This window comes from Galleria mellonella, unplaced genomic scaffold, assembly GCF_026898425.1.
Source record: "Galleria mellonella isolate WM207_F2 unplaced genomic scaffold, CSIRO_AGI_GalMel_v1 utg121, whole genome shotgun sequence".
Taxonomy (NCBI): domain Eukaryota; kingdom Metazoa; phylum Arthropoda; class Insecta; order Lepidoptera; family Pyralidae; genus Galleria; species Galleria mellonella.
This window is the reverse complement of record NW_026441983.1, coordinates 574,402-593,287: the sequence shown is the minus strand read 5'-3', so window position 1 is coordinate 593,287 and position 18,886 is coordinate 574,402. Positions and strand designations below refer to the sequence as shown.

At 38.9% G+C, this 18,886-nt stretch overlaps 1 protein-coding gene across 1 annotated transcript in view; it reads left to right on the top strand.

Annotated features, from left to right (window-relative positions):
• Positions 1 to 6,758: 6,758 nt before the first annotated feature.
• Positions 6,759 to 18,886, top strand: part of LOC113513982 (galectin-5-like) — a 29,156-nt gene continuing 17,028 nt past the window's right edge. Inside the window, exons 1-5 of the mRNA XM_052899749.1 lie at positions 6,759 to 7,014; positions 11,023 to 11,111; positions 12,423 to 12,630; positions 15,638 to 15,781; positions 16,438 to 16,513. Of these exons, the coding sequence (XP_052755709.1) occupies positions 6,988 to 7,014; positions 11,023 to 11,111; positions 12,423 to 12,630; positions 15,638 to 15,781; positions 16,438 to 16,513 (544 nt within the window). The 5' untranslated portion in view covers positions 6,759 to 6,987. The remainder of the gene's footprint in view (positions 7,015 to 11,022; positions 11,112 to 12,422; positions 12,631 to 15,637; positions 15,782 to 16,437; positions 16,514 to 18,886) is intronic.

Sequence of the window (18,886 nt, the reverse complement as noted above, 5' to 3'; positions counted from 1 at the left end):
TTGTCTTATGTCACAAATAATGGGATAAACTGGTTTTGATTTAAACGGATATTTGGCTAGAGCTTGTAAAGAGCTCATAGAGTCAGTGAAAACTATTGCCTTATGTAATTTCATTAAAAGTATATATTCTACAGCTTTTAAAATACCATAACATTCCCCGGTAAAAACTGAAGACTCCGGTGGAAGTTTAATTTTTTGAACGATATTAAATTGTGAATGAAACACACCCACACCTACACAACCGCTATTGTCTGGTTTTGATGCATCAGTAAAGATGTAGTGCCATTCATTCCATTCAATGTCAGTTATAAACATAAATTTGGCATTCAATTCTGAATCATTTTTTAATAACCCAAAATCATATTTAATATTAGGAGATAAAACTAAAGATTGATATGAGCATTTATAAATGGGAAAACAGGACGATGTAAAAGTGGGAGATTCTATGGATTTATATTTTTCATAACTTTGTATTAAACATGGAGGTTTTTTATGTTTCCAATAAGATGAAGACGAAATAAAGATATGTAGTTGAGATAACTTTTGAATAAGCGGATGATCAGATAATTGTAAACAACGAAAAAAGAAGCGATCAGATAGATATTGTCTTCTTAAAACCAAAGGTGGATCACCGACTTCGAGCTGTAAAGCATTGATTGGACTTGATTTCATTGCTCCAGAGATAATCCTCAAGGCCTTTGATTGAATTAAATCCAATTTCTTAAAAGCAAATGAACTTCCTGGAGCTAACAAAAAAGTTCCATAATCAATGACACTCCTTATAAGACCATTATAAGCAAGTTTTAGTGAAACGGGATGTGCTCCCCACCAAACTCCAGCAAGGCACCTAAGAATGTTGAGGTTACGCTCACATTTCGTAGAAATATAATTACAGTGGGACAGACCTGTTAATTTATTATCTAGCACGATACCTAAAAATTTAATTTCAGTCTTTATAGGAATGTATGAGTTATCATAAAGCACCTTAATTTGTTGCGGTGATCTCATTCTTGAAAACAAAACTACACTACTCTTGGTTACAGAAAGATTAAGACCATTTGCATCTAACCACGTTTTTAACAAATCTAATGAATCAGATAATTTGGCAGAAGCAGATTCTATGGACTTCGCAATAAAATATAATAAAAGATCATCAGCATATTGTAAAATTTTGACGGATTTATCAAGGAATAATTCTAGATCGTATGTGTATATGTTAAATAAGATTGGACTAAGAACAGATCCTTGTGGAAGGCCTTTCCATACAGTTCTAGATAATTTGGTATCTTCATCTAAATCCATATGTATTGTTCTTTCTGATAAAATATTAATAATGAAATTAGAAAGCATTACCGGTACATTTAGAGCTTGTAATTTAGTTTTTAAAATAGAAATTATTACATTATCATAGGCAGAATTTATATCTAAAAAGGCTGAGAGGATTGACAAATTTTGTGAGAAAGCTATATGAATATCTGAAATAAGAATGCTCACATTATCTAAGGTGCTCTTACCTTTCCTAAAACCAAACTGGTTCGGGGATAGTAAGTTATTACTTTCTAAAAACCATTCTAGACGGTTTTTCACTAAATGTTCAGCTAGCTTTAGTAAGACAGAGGAAAGTGCAACAGGACGGTATGATGATGGTTCAGAAGGTGGTTTATGAGGCTTTAGAAATGGTATAATAATCTGAGACTTCCATGAAGTAGGTATATTTCCCGAAATAATTATGGAATTAATTATATTTAAAAAGTAAATTAATGTCGCATCGCTAGCATTTTTAAAAAAGGAATACGGTATACCGTCTTCTCCCGGTGCAGAGTCTTTAATAGAAGCGAGAACACCTTTAAGTTCTACTAGAGTAAAAGGAGAGTCAAGTTCGAATAATTCGTCAGAGACGGATAGAGAAATATTGTAAAGGCATTCCGGCACATAACTAGGAGCAAGGCGATCTAAAAATTTATTCGCTAAAGTTAAATCGAGTGCAGAACGTGATGTATGATCACTAAAGGCAGATCTGAATCTTTTAATATTATTCCAAACGACTGATGAATTAACTTCTGGACAGATAGAAGAACAAAATCTTCTCCAGCCTTCTAATTTCTTTTTTTTCAGTAGTTTTCGAGTAGAACGTGAAACTGCGGTGTAAATTTCAAAATTTTCTGTTGTCATGTAATTATTATAATTTTTTTCAGCCTCTTTACGATTTTTAATTGCTTCCGTACAATCTTTGTCCCACCAAGGTGGGGAGGGAATTTTCCCTGAAGCACTATTTTTAACAGGAAATAATAAATCAGCAACCTCCTTCATATTTATCATCAAGTCATTACAACATTGATGTTCATTTCCATGGTAAACAATAGGTAACTCCGATATTTTATTATCTAAATATTGTTTGTAAATATTCCAGTCTACATTTGATAAATTATATTTAAGCCGAGGACCACTCTTTCGACTTGAGGGAATGGAAATTGGAAAAGAAAGAATGAGGGGAAAGTGATCGCTTCCGAAAGTAGAGGAATGAGGATACCACGACAGTGAAGAAGCTAAATCAGAAGAACATATTGAAATGTCAGGAGCACTAAACCCTTCATTCGGTGCAGTTCTACGTGTTGGTACATCTGAGTTAATAATACATAAGTTGTAAGTGTCAATTATCGTCAGGAGTTTTCCACCATAAAAATTAGAAGTAGAACTGCCCCACGATTGGTGCTGAGCATTAAAATCGCCCATTACGAGAAAAGGTTTAGGTAAAATTGAAAATAATTGTTCTAGTTGTGAATATATTTGGCATGTAGGATCAGGAATATATAAAGTAACAAAACAGATACCATTTATAATTATAGCAGCTGCATTAATGCCGCTATATACAGGAAGCGAAAAAGAAGAAAAAGGAAGGGAGTTTTTGACCAATATGGCAACACCGCCATATCCGTCAGCTGATAGAGCTGACGGATATGGCGGAGCTCTCTTGGAGAGCTATTATAAAAGGATTATATTTATTAATTAAATAAAATAAGTCTGATTTCTTGTTTGTTATGCTACGACAGTTCCACTGAATTATTAGGACTTTGTAATCCATTGTGAGAAGTTAATAATTGAGAAAATACATTGTAAATGGCATCGTTGGACGGTGGTAAAGTTGTTTGTATCATTTTCGATTGCGATAACACTTTAATAAGCATGAGAATAATATCAAAGATGGATTGATTATTGTCAATATTATTTGATGATAATGCACAACCATTAGAGGGAGCAGGAATATTATATTCCTTAACTATGGCTTCATGGGCAGAACGATCATATCCTTGTTGTGCTTTTTGAGGAGAGCGTGGTTTAAGTGTAACTGTTTTTTTATATGATGATTGAATATGTGGTAATGATGATTTCTCTTTAAGGAAAGAAGATTGAAAATGAGATTTATTGGACGGAGATGATGATGTTAATACATCTGAATATAGTTTAGAAGTGGGAGGATGAAATTTTGATGCTTCAGCATAAGAAACACAACTGTGGGCCATTGTTTCTTTAATGGCTTTCTGACGTGCATATTCAGGACATTTCTTACTAATTGCTGAATGAGAACCATTACACAAGATACAAGAAACATTTTCCTCATCTACTTCACATTTATCACCTGTATGATTTAGCCTGCATTTATAACATCGAGGATTTGAACGACACTGCATCTTGACATGTCCGAACCTACAGCAGTTATAGCATTGGATAGTGGGGTAAATGTACAAATCTACAGTTAATGATGTGTAAAACATAAATACTCTTTTTGGTAATATTTGTCCATCAAAAGTAATAACAATGGTTTCAGTATTAATAAAACTTGGTTGTCCTTCATTAATGGTCTTTTTCTTAATTCTTCTGGTTTTTAGAATTCTCCCACAACCTATAGGTACTGATATATTTTGGATTACTTCCTCTTCTGTCCAATCTTTAGGAATACCCCTCACAATTCCCATACGGGTTACATGGAAAGAAGGTATAAATGCCTTAAAATTATGTGTTTCTAAGTGACTATTATTTAAAAATGCATTTGCATTTTCAAAATTTGAGAAAGAAAGCGATAAACGGTTTCTTCCTATTCTTTTGAGGCTACCATTCACTATATTATTTATCTTATTAGTGTGTAAAAAGCGACCAAATGCAATAGGATGTAATGTAGTGTTATCATTAGGATGTGTTTCATTTTTTTGTACATGAACGACATAAGGAGCTACATCCTCGGCATTGTACAAAGTTCTGCTTAAAGTACTGGGTGGAGAAGCAGGTTTAACAGACTCGGTATTATTTACAACTGGTATTGATACTTGAGTTTGATTCTCATCCTCAATACATTGACAATCACTATCTTTAATTTTAGATTCGAGACCTTTGGTGTGCCTCCTTCGTTTTTTATTGCAATGTTTGCAAATGCGACGTTCGCCACGTACTCGCTTACGTTTAGAACTTGCAACGCTAGAACCATCTGTGTCCATACTAGATTCACCCAATATATCAAAACTATTATTAAATGGGATAGTTATATTTGCAGACACCTGGGGGGTTGTCCCCCCAGGGTCTATAGGTGGATCCATAATGTCTAGTTAATATAGGTAATTTACTTACCAATATTTACAGCAACAAACACTATTACTACAAAATATACAATTATATATACAATCTAATACACAATATATAAATAAGACTAATCCTTATATAATTAAAAATAAAATTAATTTAAAGAAGATCAAAAAACACTCCCGCTTTTTTAAACGTTTCCCGCGCTTTTTTTTCCGAATACCTATTGTCTACTAATATAATATTATATTATCTGTGGTATTGTTAAGACTAAATAAGAATTTAATAAATTATCATTATAACCAATGTACAGAATTCGATTACTACGTATTTAAATATAGGTTTCAAGTACTTCCGATATTTAAATACTTTTTTACCATTTCATATTACAATTTACTGTATTTTTTATTTTGATAAATGGTGTTATAAAGTATAAATAAATAAATGAATACCACTCGCGTATACCTAATTTTTTTATTTTTGTTTTATAGCTTTACTAAAAATTTCTGTTGGTTTAGTCATTTGAAGAGGATAGATAGAAGAAGAATTATAAAAGAGATTTATCAAGTACGAATAAATGGAAATATCTGTGAGTGCGGTCCTAGACGGATGCATGTTAACTAAATAAGAAGGGGCAATTATATAATATATAAAAGTACTCATAATTGACGATTTTGTATAAAAAATTGATGAATGTGTAAGAAGCAAAAGAGATCTGTTTGAACCGGAATATTTGCCTTTCCATTGTTTCTGCCTACCCCAATGGGAGACAGGTATGAAAAATATGTACATAGTTTCATTAATTTCTTCATTAATTACCAATTGAAAAATTATAATAAATGACAGAATATTTATCATAAATTACAGTAAATTATAGAAAAAAAATATTGAATCCGATGAGGTATTGAAATACCTATATATATATATATATATATATATATATATATATATATATATATATATATATATATATATATATATATATATATATATATATATATATATATATATATATATATATATATATATATATATATATATATATATATATATATATATATATATATAGGTTTGTCCGGAAAGTACGTATAAAAGTTTTTTAAAAATTTTATTTTACAATTATTCAGGTAAATCAATTTTATCCCCTTCAAAGTACTCCCCCTGTGACATAATGCACTTGTGCCAACGCCGTTTCCACTGTGAGAAGGCTCCTTGAAAGTCCTCTGGTTGTAGGTTTCTCAGCTGCCCCGTCGTAGCTTTTTTTATCTCATTTATGTCCCCCAAATGCCGCCCCCGAAGTACCAATTTGGTTTTTGGGAACAAGAAGAAGTCACACGGGGCCAAATCCGGCGAATAGGGGGTGTTCGGTCACCGTAATGGAATTTTTACTCAAAAACTCACGGAACGATCTTGGCGCAAATTTTTTTCATTTGAAGTTCGTTTCTTAGAATTTCGTGGACCACGGTTTTGCCCAAATTAAGCTCTTCAGCCACCTGTCTGACCGTTAAACGACGGTCCCCATTAACACAAGTTCGAATTCTTTCCACGTTTTCGTCGGAATGTGAAGTGGAAGGACGTCCTGAACGTGGGTCATCTTGAACGCTTTCTCGGCCCTCTCTGAATCTTTTTAGCCACTTGTGGACGGTTGGTTCCTTCACAGCATTCCCCATAAACTGTTCTGAGATCGGCAAAAATTTCACGGCCATTCTTGCCGAGTTTCGAGAGAAACTTGATTACGACGCGCTGCTCTTCAACGGAAGCGGGCTCCATGCCGACGGGGTTTCGTTAAGAGGTAACTTCACAGATGGCGTGACAAGCCAGTTCGCACCGCACGGCGGTCAGACCAGAACTGAAGCATTGTTAGGGACATAAGGAAGGGGTCCTGCGCTTACCTGGCCTCCCCACTCCTCTTTCTCGCATTCCAGAACACTTTTATACGAACTTTCCGGACAGACCTCGTATATATATATATATATAAGTAGTCTAAATTTTCAACTAAATCTTGATACACAAGTCATGACACGATTATTTTTTAATGAATACCAAAGTACTCGAATACATAATAGACATGAATGAGACATCACTACAAGGTCATACATCATAGACTAAGAATACTACCTGACAGCTGATATACCAAGTCTATGCTACTACGTCGTTTCTGTTATTGTCACTAGTTAAATGTCACAAGTCATTGTTGTCATATGACGCATGACGCATACGGCGTAATCAAGGATTCGCAATTTTGTATTTTTACCTCCTTGTTTTATTCTCATTCTGTAAACGTTTGTAATTTGCGAAACTGTGTTTACGATTGTCTCAAATATAAGTGTACTACAACGAAACAATTTAATTCGTTGTACGGACGTTATATTGTAAATTTGACCTTTCAGCCGCTGGAAAAATCTGAAAACTGAAATGACAGCGCCACCGATCTACAACCCTGTGAGTATTATTAATCATCATTTTTAAATACATAGGAATCATAATTTCGTCAGCAACAATGATTAAGCGGTCATTTCTGAGTAATATTATCCACTAGTTTGCTTTTTAAAAGTATATTACAAGAATATTTCATTAAAAAAATGTTATACATAATATTCTACAATATTTTCGTATTGTCTTAGCAAATTCAAGGGCGTTCGGTACAGTACGATGTTATTTACATTGTACTATCAATAAATAGGTATTACCGAAATTAGAAGGTTGGATAACCTAATATAGTGTTAGAAACAGCGCGGCGTTCCAAGGCCGGCTTTTTCATGATAGGTAGCTGCGAATTTATGAGAAAACATTTAGCGTATGTTTTTTTTTTCAGTATGAATTAATTCAACCTCGTTATTTGCCCTTCCAGTGTGTTCAATTCAATATAACATAAGATTTATAATAGTATGAATTGATATTATAAATATAATAAAATCTTTTATATCGTACTAGTTACTTAACCCGGTTTCGCACAGTCCTGTATTTTCCATCTCTCTCTCTCTTCGTCCTCTTCATTACTGAAGGTCGTGTCCTTGAAAGGTGTCCGTTGCCTCTCTTATGATGTTATTCCATTGTATTTTCCATATGATTTTTCAAATGTTTCATCCTATATAAATCTTGTCATGAAAATTATGAACATCACAAAAAAGAATCATTACAATTTATATTTATATAGATGAATAAAAACATGATGATGCTTAGTTGGCTAATGCTTTATGCCCATGGGATCCCTAAAATAAATAAATCCCTCATACTGGACTGTGGTGGCCTTCAAGCCTTGTAATTTCACTGCCATATCTCCATCCTTTGGACTGAAACACATGATTTCACTCTATTAACATAACATCTAAAACATTTATCTTAGTCATTATCTGTCCACTACTGGACATAGACCTTGCCCATAGACTACCATAAAGAATATTCTTGAGCCACCTGCGTCCACTGATTACCTGCAATGCATTTAAACTCGTTACTCCGTCTAAGGAAGTTCATCACACTATATTTGCAAATATAGTGTTGTTTACAGGGTACAGAGGAATAACACCTGAGTCCTCAGGAATGGCAACGCATGGGGGGTATCATGGGCGAAACAGTATACTCTGTTATGTCCACGGCACTGCTCATGTCTATAGGCGACGGTTACCACTTTCCATCAGGTGGGCCGTCAGCTTGTTTGCCATTCTAAGTTGTTTAAAAAAAACCGGCCTATTGCCACTTCATCTTCATCCTTCCATAATATAACTACAGTGTAACTATCATAACTGCACATACTTTATGTGTGATTTAGAAGCATCTATCACTGTATATTGTCATAATCACAGGCAGGAGTGTCCTCTGATAATAGGGGTTCATTGACTTATTATCACACACACAGTAAGGTGAACATGTGTCATATAGATAGATGAAATAATAGATAAGGCAGCCAAACAGGCTGTTGAGGATGTAACAGAAATCCTATGTAAGCTGTATGCAATTGAAGTTATTTGTAAAATTAAGATTTACTGTGTCATAACTTGAAGAAACTGGGGGGGGGGAAGGGGATTGTTAGTAAAGGGGATTAGCAACTCGATTACTAGCAATATACCCTGTCAGGTCGACCTCCACCTGATCCCCCCTGAAAACCATCGTGGTGAACTCCAGGTGTATTCATCACGACGGACTAACTGACCTGCCTTTTCATTATCACCGATCACCCCTCCCTGGTGCCCCGCCAGTGTATACCGATAGCGCAGTTAGGGCTACCATTCCATTATCCTCCATTAAAGAAAAACCGCTAATTATCATTATTCTGAGAATTTCCTCAAGATGTCGCGTCTCGTGTCGCCAGGTGACGTCACTGTGACGTGAACACGTCACCAATTAGTACCGCTGACTTCCTCAAACCACATATGGCAGACTTACTTAGCAAGTTTGTTTTAAAACATTTTTAATAATTTACTAGCGACCCGCCCCGGCTTCGCACGGGTGCACATTATATTACATCACATTAGAAACCTCTAAATTTCTCAATGTTCCTCTACAATATTACGCATGTATTATACATATAAACCTTCCTCTTGAATCACTCTATCTATTAAAAAAAATCCGCTTCAAAATCCGTTGCGTAGTTTTAAGTATTTAAGTATACATAGGGACGGACAGACAGCGACAGCAGTTAAAGAGCGGTTTTTTTTTTGATGGGTGAAAATGGTACGGTAACCCCGCCTGTGCTAACGGGATACGCTGGCGGAGCACCAGTGAAGGGTGATAGGTGAGAATGAAAACAGGCCAGTTAGCCCGTCATGATGAATTCATCGGGAATTAACCATGATAGTTTCCAGGGGGAATCGCGAGCAGGTCGACCTGGTTGGGTATATTGCTAGCAATAGGATTCTCAGTCTCCATTACTAACAATCCCTTGCCCCCCACACTACTGATGTATTACCAATGTGTACATCATATCTGCCTTTAACTGTCCACCGCTGAACACAAGCCTCCCCTTGGGGGGTCCTGTCAGTAGCTAGCAAGCTTGGCAGGCGGATTGGCAACCGCAGTTAGGCTTTGGAGATGTTTTAAGAGGGACGCTGCTGCCCGTCTCTTACCCTTCCTTAGTCGCCTCTTACGACACCCACGGGAAAGGAATACTGTGCCGGGACCACACTGTGAACATCAATGTTTATCATACATTATACACTATTATGGGTTATAATAGACAATCCTGCAACTCTCAGCCGTTGTTCTTTGTACGCGCACCAACGCTGCATGCGATTGCGTGCACGTCGATTGCTGTCCGCACCGCCGGTTCGCACCTGCACTGCTCAGTTTGCTTCCACTTATCAGGCTATTTCTCTGCTCAACTCTCTGATTGCTCGGCAGCCAGATATTGACATATTTAATGACAAAATAGATATATTTTTAAAATGTTGTACAAAATTTGTAAGTTTGTTAAGTAAACCTATGGCTCACTACACGTTTTGGGAGACTGTAAGTGTGGTGAGTAAGTTATAAATAAATAAATAAATACTTCTTGATGTTACTTGTTATTTAAAATGTTCACATCCATTATCAAATTGATAGTTAAATTATTACTGGATTTAACCAATCAATGAATAATTGGATTTAAATTATCTTAAATGGACAATAATGCGGATTGTTAATAATGCGGACTACCAGTCTCATTGTTAGCAATATGTCCAAAAAGGTCGACCTCCACGTAGTTCCCCCTGGAAACCAAGCTGAATTCTAAGTGAATTCACCACAAGGCTAATTGACCTGACTTTTCATTCTCACCTATCATCTCTCACCGGTGCCCCGTCGGTGTATACCGATAGCGCGGGCGGGGCTACCATTCCATTCTATTATCATTCATTAAAAAAAATATTATATTGAATTAATAAGCAATTAGAAATGGGTATTATTCTATGTCTATATGGAAAGATATATAGAAAGATACTCCCTTATTGTTCCCTCCATAAGATCACAATAGTAAACTTATTATAGATACAAACAATTACAAGGTAATATTGCACTGAGAGAACAATGGGCGGCCTTATCGCTGAGAGCGATCTCTTGCACGCCACCTTTGGATGGGGAGGAGTAAGACATTCTGTAATTTCTCTGCAGCTAAGGAAGTGCTACGCCAAGAGGGTCTTTTTTTTTCAATAAATGATAATGGAATGGTAACCCCGCCTGCGCTATCGGTATACGCTAACGTGGCACCAGTGAGGGATGATAGGTGAGGATGAAAAGGCAGGTCAGTTAGCCTGTCGTGATGAATACACCTGGAATTCAGCACAATGGTTTTCAGGGGGGATCAGATGGAGGTCGACCTGACAGGGTGTATCGCCAGCATTGGGACTGGTAGTCCATATTACTAGTAATCCCCTCCCTTCCCACTCCAAGAGGGTCATGCCAAGTATCCTTGCTTGTGGCAAGAAATGTAAACAACTAAAAACAATTTTAAATTTATTGTTGCGTTTTGTGTTCCAGATCATACCATGCGTGCACCCGATCCCCGGGGGGATATTCCCCGGCCGCATGATCCGGTTGCAGGGTAACACCCCACCCGGCGCTCAGAGGTATGTCCTGCTAAACCTACCTTTTCCTACATTTTTTCAACGCATGATAATGGAATAGCAACCCTGCCTGCGCTATCGGTATACGCTGGCGAGGTACCAGGGACACATGATAGGTGAGGATGAAAAGGCAGGTCAGTTAGTCCATCGTTATGAATAACACCTGAAATTCAGCACGATGGTTTTTAGGAGGGACCACGTGGAAGTCGACCTGGTTGGGTATATTGCTGGCAATGGGACCGGTAGTTTTTTTTTTTATGAGTGAAAATGGAATGGTAACCCCGCCTGCGCTAACGGGATACGCAGGCGGAGCACCAGTGAAGGGTGATGGATGAGAATGAAAACAGGCCAGTTAGCCCATCATGATGAATTCATCAGGAATTAACCATGATAGTTTCCGGGGGGAACTGTGCGGAGGTCGACCTGGTTGGGTATATTGCTAGCAATGGGATTTTCAGTATCCCAACACTCCCTCCCCCCCCCCCCCCGGGACAGGTAGTTCGCATTGCTAAAAATCCCTTCCCTCACCTTTTCCTGCAAACTTCAGAATGATTTTGATCGATATTTGGTACACGTGTAGATTGTACCCTTTTTCGACCAAAGGATATCGACTCACTCGAATGAAGCCACGAGATTCAACTAGTTTTATAATATGGAATGGTAACCCCGCCTGCGCTGTCGGTATACGCTGACGAGGTACCAGGGAAACATGATAGGTGAGGATGAAAGCAGGCCAGTTAGCCCATCGTGACGAATTCCACAAGTATTAACCATGATGGTTTCTAGGGGGAACCACATGGAATCGACCTGACATTTATTGTTAGCAGTAAGGCTGTTAGACCCCATTACTAACAATCCCTTCCCCCCTTCATTGGGGTATTACCTTACTTTTGAAGTCGGTTAAAAATGGAATCTGTTCCTTTTTAAATTCGTAATATTACTTAAATTAGATAGGCCGTGTGGTCCCGGCATAGAATAGGCCACCCCTTCCTTTCCCGTGGGTGTCGTAAGCGACTAAGGGAGGGCGAGAGATGGGCAGCAGCGTCCCTCTTAAAACATCTCCAAAGCCTAACTGTGGTTGCCAATCCGTCTGCCAAACGTGGCAAGTACTGGCAATAGAGTTCATGTTCAGCAGTCAACAATTAAAGGCTGGATATGATGATGATACCTTGGATTCTTTTTTTTATACCACTGAGGTGGCAAACAAGCATACGGCCCACCTGATGGTAAGCGGTTACCGTAGCCTATGAACGCCTGCAATACCAGAGGTGACTTGTTTATTTCAAATCCCCAAATTCGTGACCTAATTTCCAGGTTCGCAATCAACTTGCAGTGCGGTCCCAACACGGACCCGCGCGACGACATCGCCCTCCATCTCAACTTCCGCTTCGTAGAGATGTGCGTTGTACGTAACCACCTCACCGCCATGGAGTGGGGCGTGGAGGAGCTCGGCGGCGGGCTGCCGCTGTCCAGGGGCGACCAGTTCGAGGTGCTCGTGCTGTGTGAGCCGCAATCGTTCAAGGTAACTACAGTTATTTACTATATTCCATAGTAAATCCAGGGGTGGTCGGCTTCACCAGACCCAAGATTGTTTACCGACGAGACCCTGTGCGATCTACCAATTGCATACTTCATGAGATCACAGATGTAACGGCACAGTTCAGTACACGAGCGTGTAGCGTTGCAGTATTGTTTGTTGTATTAAGAGGGAGAACGTAAAACTGAAACTGCTTCTCGGCGACTACTTGTTTATATTAGTGCGAGCGTCGCGTCCTAGCGTCCTCCGCTACATTAGCGATGTATTATATTTTTCGCCTTGCCACCGTCCACTGGACTAGTGGTCGCGATCCATCGGTTGACCTTTCTATCGTGTATATAGTATAAGGCATGTTACCATCATCGCCTGGGTACGGAGGAATAACACCTGAATCTTCAGGAATGGTAACGCATGGGGGGTATCATGGGCGAAACAGTATACTCTGTTATGTCCACGGTACTGCTCATGTCTATAGGCGACGGTTACCACTTCCCATCAGGTGGGCCGTCAGCTTGTTTGCCATTCTAAGTTGTATAAAAAAAAATCGCCATATTGACCTTTAACTGTCCACTGCTGGACATAAGCCTTCCCCATAAGTGGAGTTTTGCCAATAGTTGCCCACGCTTGGCAGGCGGGTTGGTAACCGCAGTTAGCCTTTTAGAGATGTTTTAAGAGATGCTGCTTCGCATATATAGTATGTATACATATATATATATATATATATATATATGTAAATGTTAAACGACATACAAATATAAAAAGAAATTAAAGACGTACCCTGCAGTCCATAAGTAAGAGTCGACACCCCTGTCGCGGGCTTGGAGTTTTTTTTTTAATGGGTGATAATGGATTGGTTACCCCGCCTGTGCTATCGGGATACACTAGCGAGGTACCAGTGATGGATGATAAATGAGGATGAAGTAGGTCAGTTAGCCCATCGTGACGAATTCAACAAGAATTGTTCACGATGGTTTCCAGGGGGAACCACGTGGAGGTCGACCTAATAGGGCGTATTGCTAGCAATAGGGCTGTCAAACTGCATTTGCTAACAATCCCTTCCCCCCACACGGTCGTGGTTTAATTCTCTGCTGCTAATTAACCTTTAGGTTTCCTTTTTTCATTCAAAATTGAATATTATATACGATGTATGGAAAGTATCGATATTTTTAAAGGATATATATATATAATACCGATAACAGATTTTGATATATCGAAAAATATCGGTCTATTTTTTAGGCGACATCCCTAGTTTAAGTGTGCACTTTGCCACGACTAGATGTCGTGAGAAGGCACTACGCAAAAATATTCTCAAAAACTACTGAACCGATTTGTCCGCCACCCACCGCACGTTTACACTTAGCGTGCCGTGCGCAACGAAACCTTAGTGCGTGCTAAAATGACACTGGCGCCATCTAGTACGCGCAGTGGGAACTAGAATTTAATTCGATGAATCCCCTAAGCAGATTTTGGGTGGTTTTATACAGTACTAGCGAGCCGCCCCGGCTCCGCTCGGTTTATTTAATAAAGTACTTTTTAATATAGTTTTCTATAGGTGAAAACATAACAATGTATGCAAGGAGCTTGATATCTTCCAACAATCCTTGCAATGTTACATTGAGGCTGCCAATTTGTTACTTTAAATCTATAGCCGTCATTCTTTTAATGTTTCTAATATCGAATGTTACGCAGAGCAGTTGTTGAAGTGCAAATTTGATGCTGTTTTATGTAATATTTATTTTATAAATGTATTAATTTGTAATCTGTCGCCTTGCTATAAATAAATAAATAAATAGGTGAAAGAATTTTTGAAATTAATTAAATAGTTTTGTAGAATTTGTGCATTAAAGACGAACTATGGATTCTTTACACGTTATATTTACCTTTAAAAATATATATATTTTCTGTGTATATATTATATAGTTTGATATTAATTATATATATATATATATATATATATTTTATTATCTTCTTAACCGACTTCGAAGAGGGAGTTCTAAATTCGGTTGTGTTTTTGTTTGTTTGTCACCTCATAACTCCGTCAGTTGTGAATCGAATAATAGATTGTTTTTTCTGAAAGGGCATACGTACAGATCGGTCGTGTAGAAACGGTCACAATTTAAGTTTTTTTTATTTTATTTTTTATTTTTACTAGTTCTACCTCACGGCTTCGACCGTGATAGCATTTTACGCATAAAAAATATTGTTTTTTTAAATAATAAACCACGATGATTTGTCTGTCTATACTTATAATAAATCTGTAGATAGGTCAATTCTGTACATGAAATATATTTGCAAAATAACTATCAGGCGGTGATTAGTGATCGATACTGATGCCGAAAATGCAATCAGTAAAATTTTTGTCCCTCTGTATGTATGTTCGTTATAGAAACAAAAACTACTCGACGGATTTTAACGAAACTCGGTACAGTTATTCTTCATACTCCCGGGCAGGTTATAGTATACTTTTCATTACGCTACGATCAATAGGAGCGGAGCAGTGAAGGGAAATGTTAAAATAATGTCCACCCGTGCGACGCCGGGACGGGCCGCTAGTTATTAATAAATTCGTCATTGCGTGCAAATTGACCCGCTTTCGTCCTCACCTTTCATGTGTCCCTGGTACCTCGCCAGCGTATACCGATAGCGTAAGCGGGGTTACCATTCCATTATCACCCATTAAAAAAAACAATCCCCCCTCCTAAGGGGTACCATATACATCCCCGGCTACGGGGGGAGTTGACCCTGTCAGGTCGACCCCCACGTGGTTCTCCCTGGAAACCATCATGACTAATTTAACTTTGAATTCGTCACGATGCGCTAACTTGCCTGTTTTCATCCTCACCTATCTATGTGTCCCTGGTACTCCGCCAGCGTATACCGTTAGCGCAGGCGGGGTTACCATACCATTATCACCCATTAAATATTTTTGCATCAGACGGGACGTATGCCTGTTGGCAATTCAAAGTAAAAAAAAAATCTGATTTAATTCCAGATTGCGCTGAACGGCGTCCATTTCACGGAGTTCATGCACCGCATTCCGTTCTCGAGGGTCTCCCACCTGACCGTAGACGGCGACGTTGGCGTGCAGTTCATAGGCTTCGAGGGGGCGCAGCCAGGACCACAGCAGGTCTACATGGTGAGTCAGCGCTTCTCTTTTAATAGCTCTTACCAGATGGAGACTGTACAAAAGTCGTTTGCTTGGCCACCTCTGTCCCATTCGTGTTTCTACCGTGAAGCAGTTGTGTTTGCATGGCTGTGTTTCGGGTTGAAGGGTAGGATATGAGATGGGGCAGTGAATTTACTGGGTACAGAGGAATAACACCTGAGTCCTCAGGAATGGCAACGCATGGGGGTCTCATGGGCGAAACAGTATACTCTGTTATATTCACGGTATTGCTCATGTCTATAGGCGACGGTTACCACTTTCCATCAGGTGGGCCGTAAGCTTGTTTGCCATTCTAAGTTGTATAAAAGATAGATAAATAAACACTTCATTTGAGCCATTTATGATACGTAAATTAACAAATGAGTTCGTACAATTAAAAAAGTGCCCCTCTGGTAAAAGTTTTGAAGAACCCCATGCTGTAGTCACTTGGGAGAACCTCGGCAGGGAGCTCATTCCATAACCTGAGTGTTCGTGGGAGGAAACATCTCTGAAACCGCGTTGTACGCGACCATTGAGGCTGTAGGGTATGAGGGTGAACTCCCTGTTGATGATAGAAAGTGGTCGATGCATACTAAACAGGAATGAGAAACTATAAGCTAGTGTACAGTAATATACATGTTTTGCAGGCGGATCCGCCCGCGTACGGGTCGTACGGAGCCCCCCCGCCGGCTTATGGTGCCCCTGGGTATGGAGCCCCGCAAGGTAACTACCATGTACTAGCTTACTTACTAACGTAATGTAGATTTAACTCTCTTTTCCGCGCTTAGCCTCTCATTTGGGCCGTTGTGCGTATGAGTCGTGGCTAGTACAGCCAACCTAGCTCCGCCCAGAAGCGCAGAAGCTTCCTGGGATCTTCACAGGCCTCACGGAGCGACCTCAGTTCCGAGGATTTCTAAACGTTGACGGGCCACAGCCTCACATTCCAGGATTACGTGAGCAGCCGTTTCTTCGGTGTCGAAACAACGTCGACATAGCGGGCTGTCTTACCTATTAATGCAATGATGCCTTCAGGGCACTTTTGGGGCTACGCCATCGCTGTAATGTCTTTTTTTTTAATGGATGATAATGAAATGGTAACCCCGCCTGCGCTGTGGGTATACACTGGCAAGGTACCAGGGACACATGATAGGTGAGGATGTAAAGGCAGGTCAGTTAGCCCATCGTGACGAATTCAACGATAGTCACGATAGTTTCCAGTGGGAACCGCGTGGAGGTCGACCTGATAGGGTATGTTGATAGCAATAAGGAGTAACCTCCCCATTACTAACAATCTCTTCTCCCCCGCTGTAGTGTGTCTCCATGTTTGCACCAGGGTATACTGATGATTTCTACGCAATACGGCGCAAACAGGGGGGAAGGAAAGGGATTGTTAGCAATGGAGTTTGACAGCCCCATTGCTAGCAATATGCCCTATCAGGCCAACCTCCGCGTGGTTCCCCCTGGAAACCATCGTGAACAATTCTTGTTGAATTCGTCACGATGGGCTAACTGACCTGCTTCATCCTCACCTATCATCCCTCACTGGTGCTCCGCCGGTGTATACCGATAGCGCAGGTGGGGTTACCATTTCATTATCACCCATTAAAAAAAAATACGGCGCAAACGAATTGTTTCGCTGTTGGGTAGGGTGCGTGTTAGATCAAACAGTGTCCTGAAGACGATTGCTGGTAAAATGGACTGTTCCATCCTGAAATATTGGGTGGGACAGGTTATCAATGCAAGAATGTTTTGACCGCTCATTTACTAACATAGGTTAAATAAATTTTAACTAACAAAATGGGCGTTATGACGACTGAATTAATAATAGTATATTACTGCAGCGGCCAGCAACTGAGGCATTGATGGACGAACGTGCAAATGTGGGCCGAGGTGTAGCCGAGGCACACATACGTGAGCCCATCAATGCCTAGTTGTGGCCAAGGCTTGTATAGTACTTTTCTCAAACAATGCGCGGAAATCAAAAACACAAATTTACTTTTTAAGTTCAATGACGAATAACGAACAATTATAATTTTTCACGCGCCATAATGTTCCTTTGTTTGTTTTTTTTTTTTCAATAAACAGCTTTCTATTTGCAAGCTAATTCGAAATTTAAATAAAACCTTTTATTAGTTACCTCCTTGGTAGCCATGTTTCGAAGCAAAAAGTCATTCCATTTTTAAATTACAGGACAGATATGAGTTTACATAGTAATTTATCTGGCCGCAAAACACGGCAGATATGGATTTTCATACAACTTTTGCCGGCCGCTGCCCGCATGTATCTGGCCAGTACGGCAATTTTGATTTATCTCGAAGAAGATTGTCAAAATAATGCTCACATTTCCAAGCATGTTTGAGAAAATATATTTTATTATTAAAAATAATTAAGTTGTACCCGGGCGACATCTGTACGTGGAGGGGTTTTCAAAAAAAACTCATATAAGAGTTCTCAGACCTTAGATAGAAGTCAAAATAATGATTTTTTTTTAGAAATTTTGTCTCTCTATTATGTTTTTGTTTCGTAAACAACCGCACCAAATTGTATAAGTCTTTCTCGCTTGTATACCTGAAGGTCCTGAAAATTTATGTCTACAGGCGACGGTTACCACCCTCCATCAGGTGGGGCGTTAGCTTTTTTTTTATACAACTTAGAATGGCAAACAAGCTGACGGTCCACCCGATGGGCAGTGGTAACCGTCGCCTACAGACACGAGCAGTACCGTGGACGTAACAGAGTATACTGTTTCGCCCATGATACCCCCCATGCGTTGCCATTCCTGAGGACTCGGGTGTTATTCCTCTGTACCGTGTACAGCCTCATAAACTCTAAACTCTCTACATTACAGTTCTATAAATATTCCACGTACAGACTGACTGTAATTATGTATATACACAATTACCTTCACGCCTACAATTCAATAGGAGGTAGACATAGGCATTTTATATTCACTTACCATTTTATCTTTGATTAAAAATATGCAGATCTATTTTTTTTATAAACCTATTAAAATCTATGGTTTACAAGGAGATATATATATATATATATATATATATATATATATATATATATATATATATATATATATATATGACT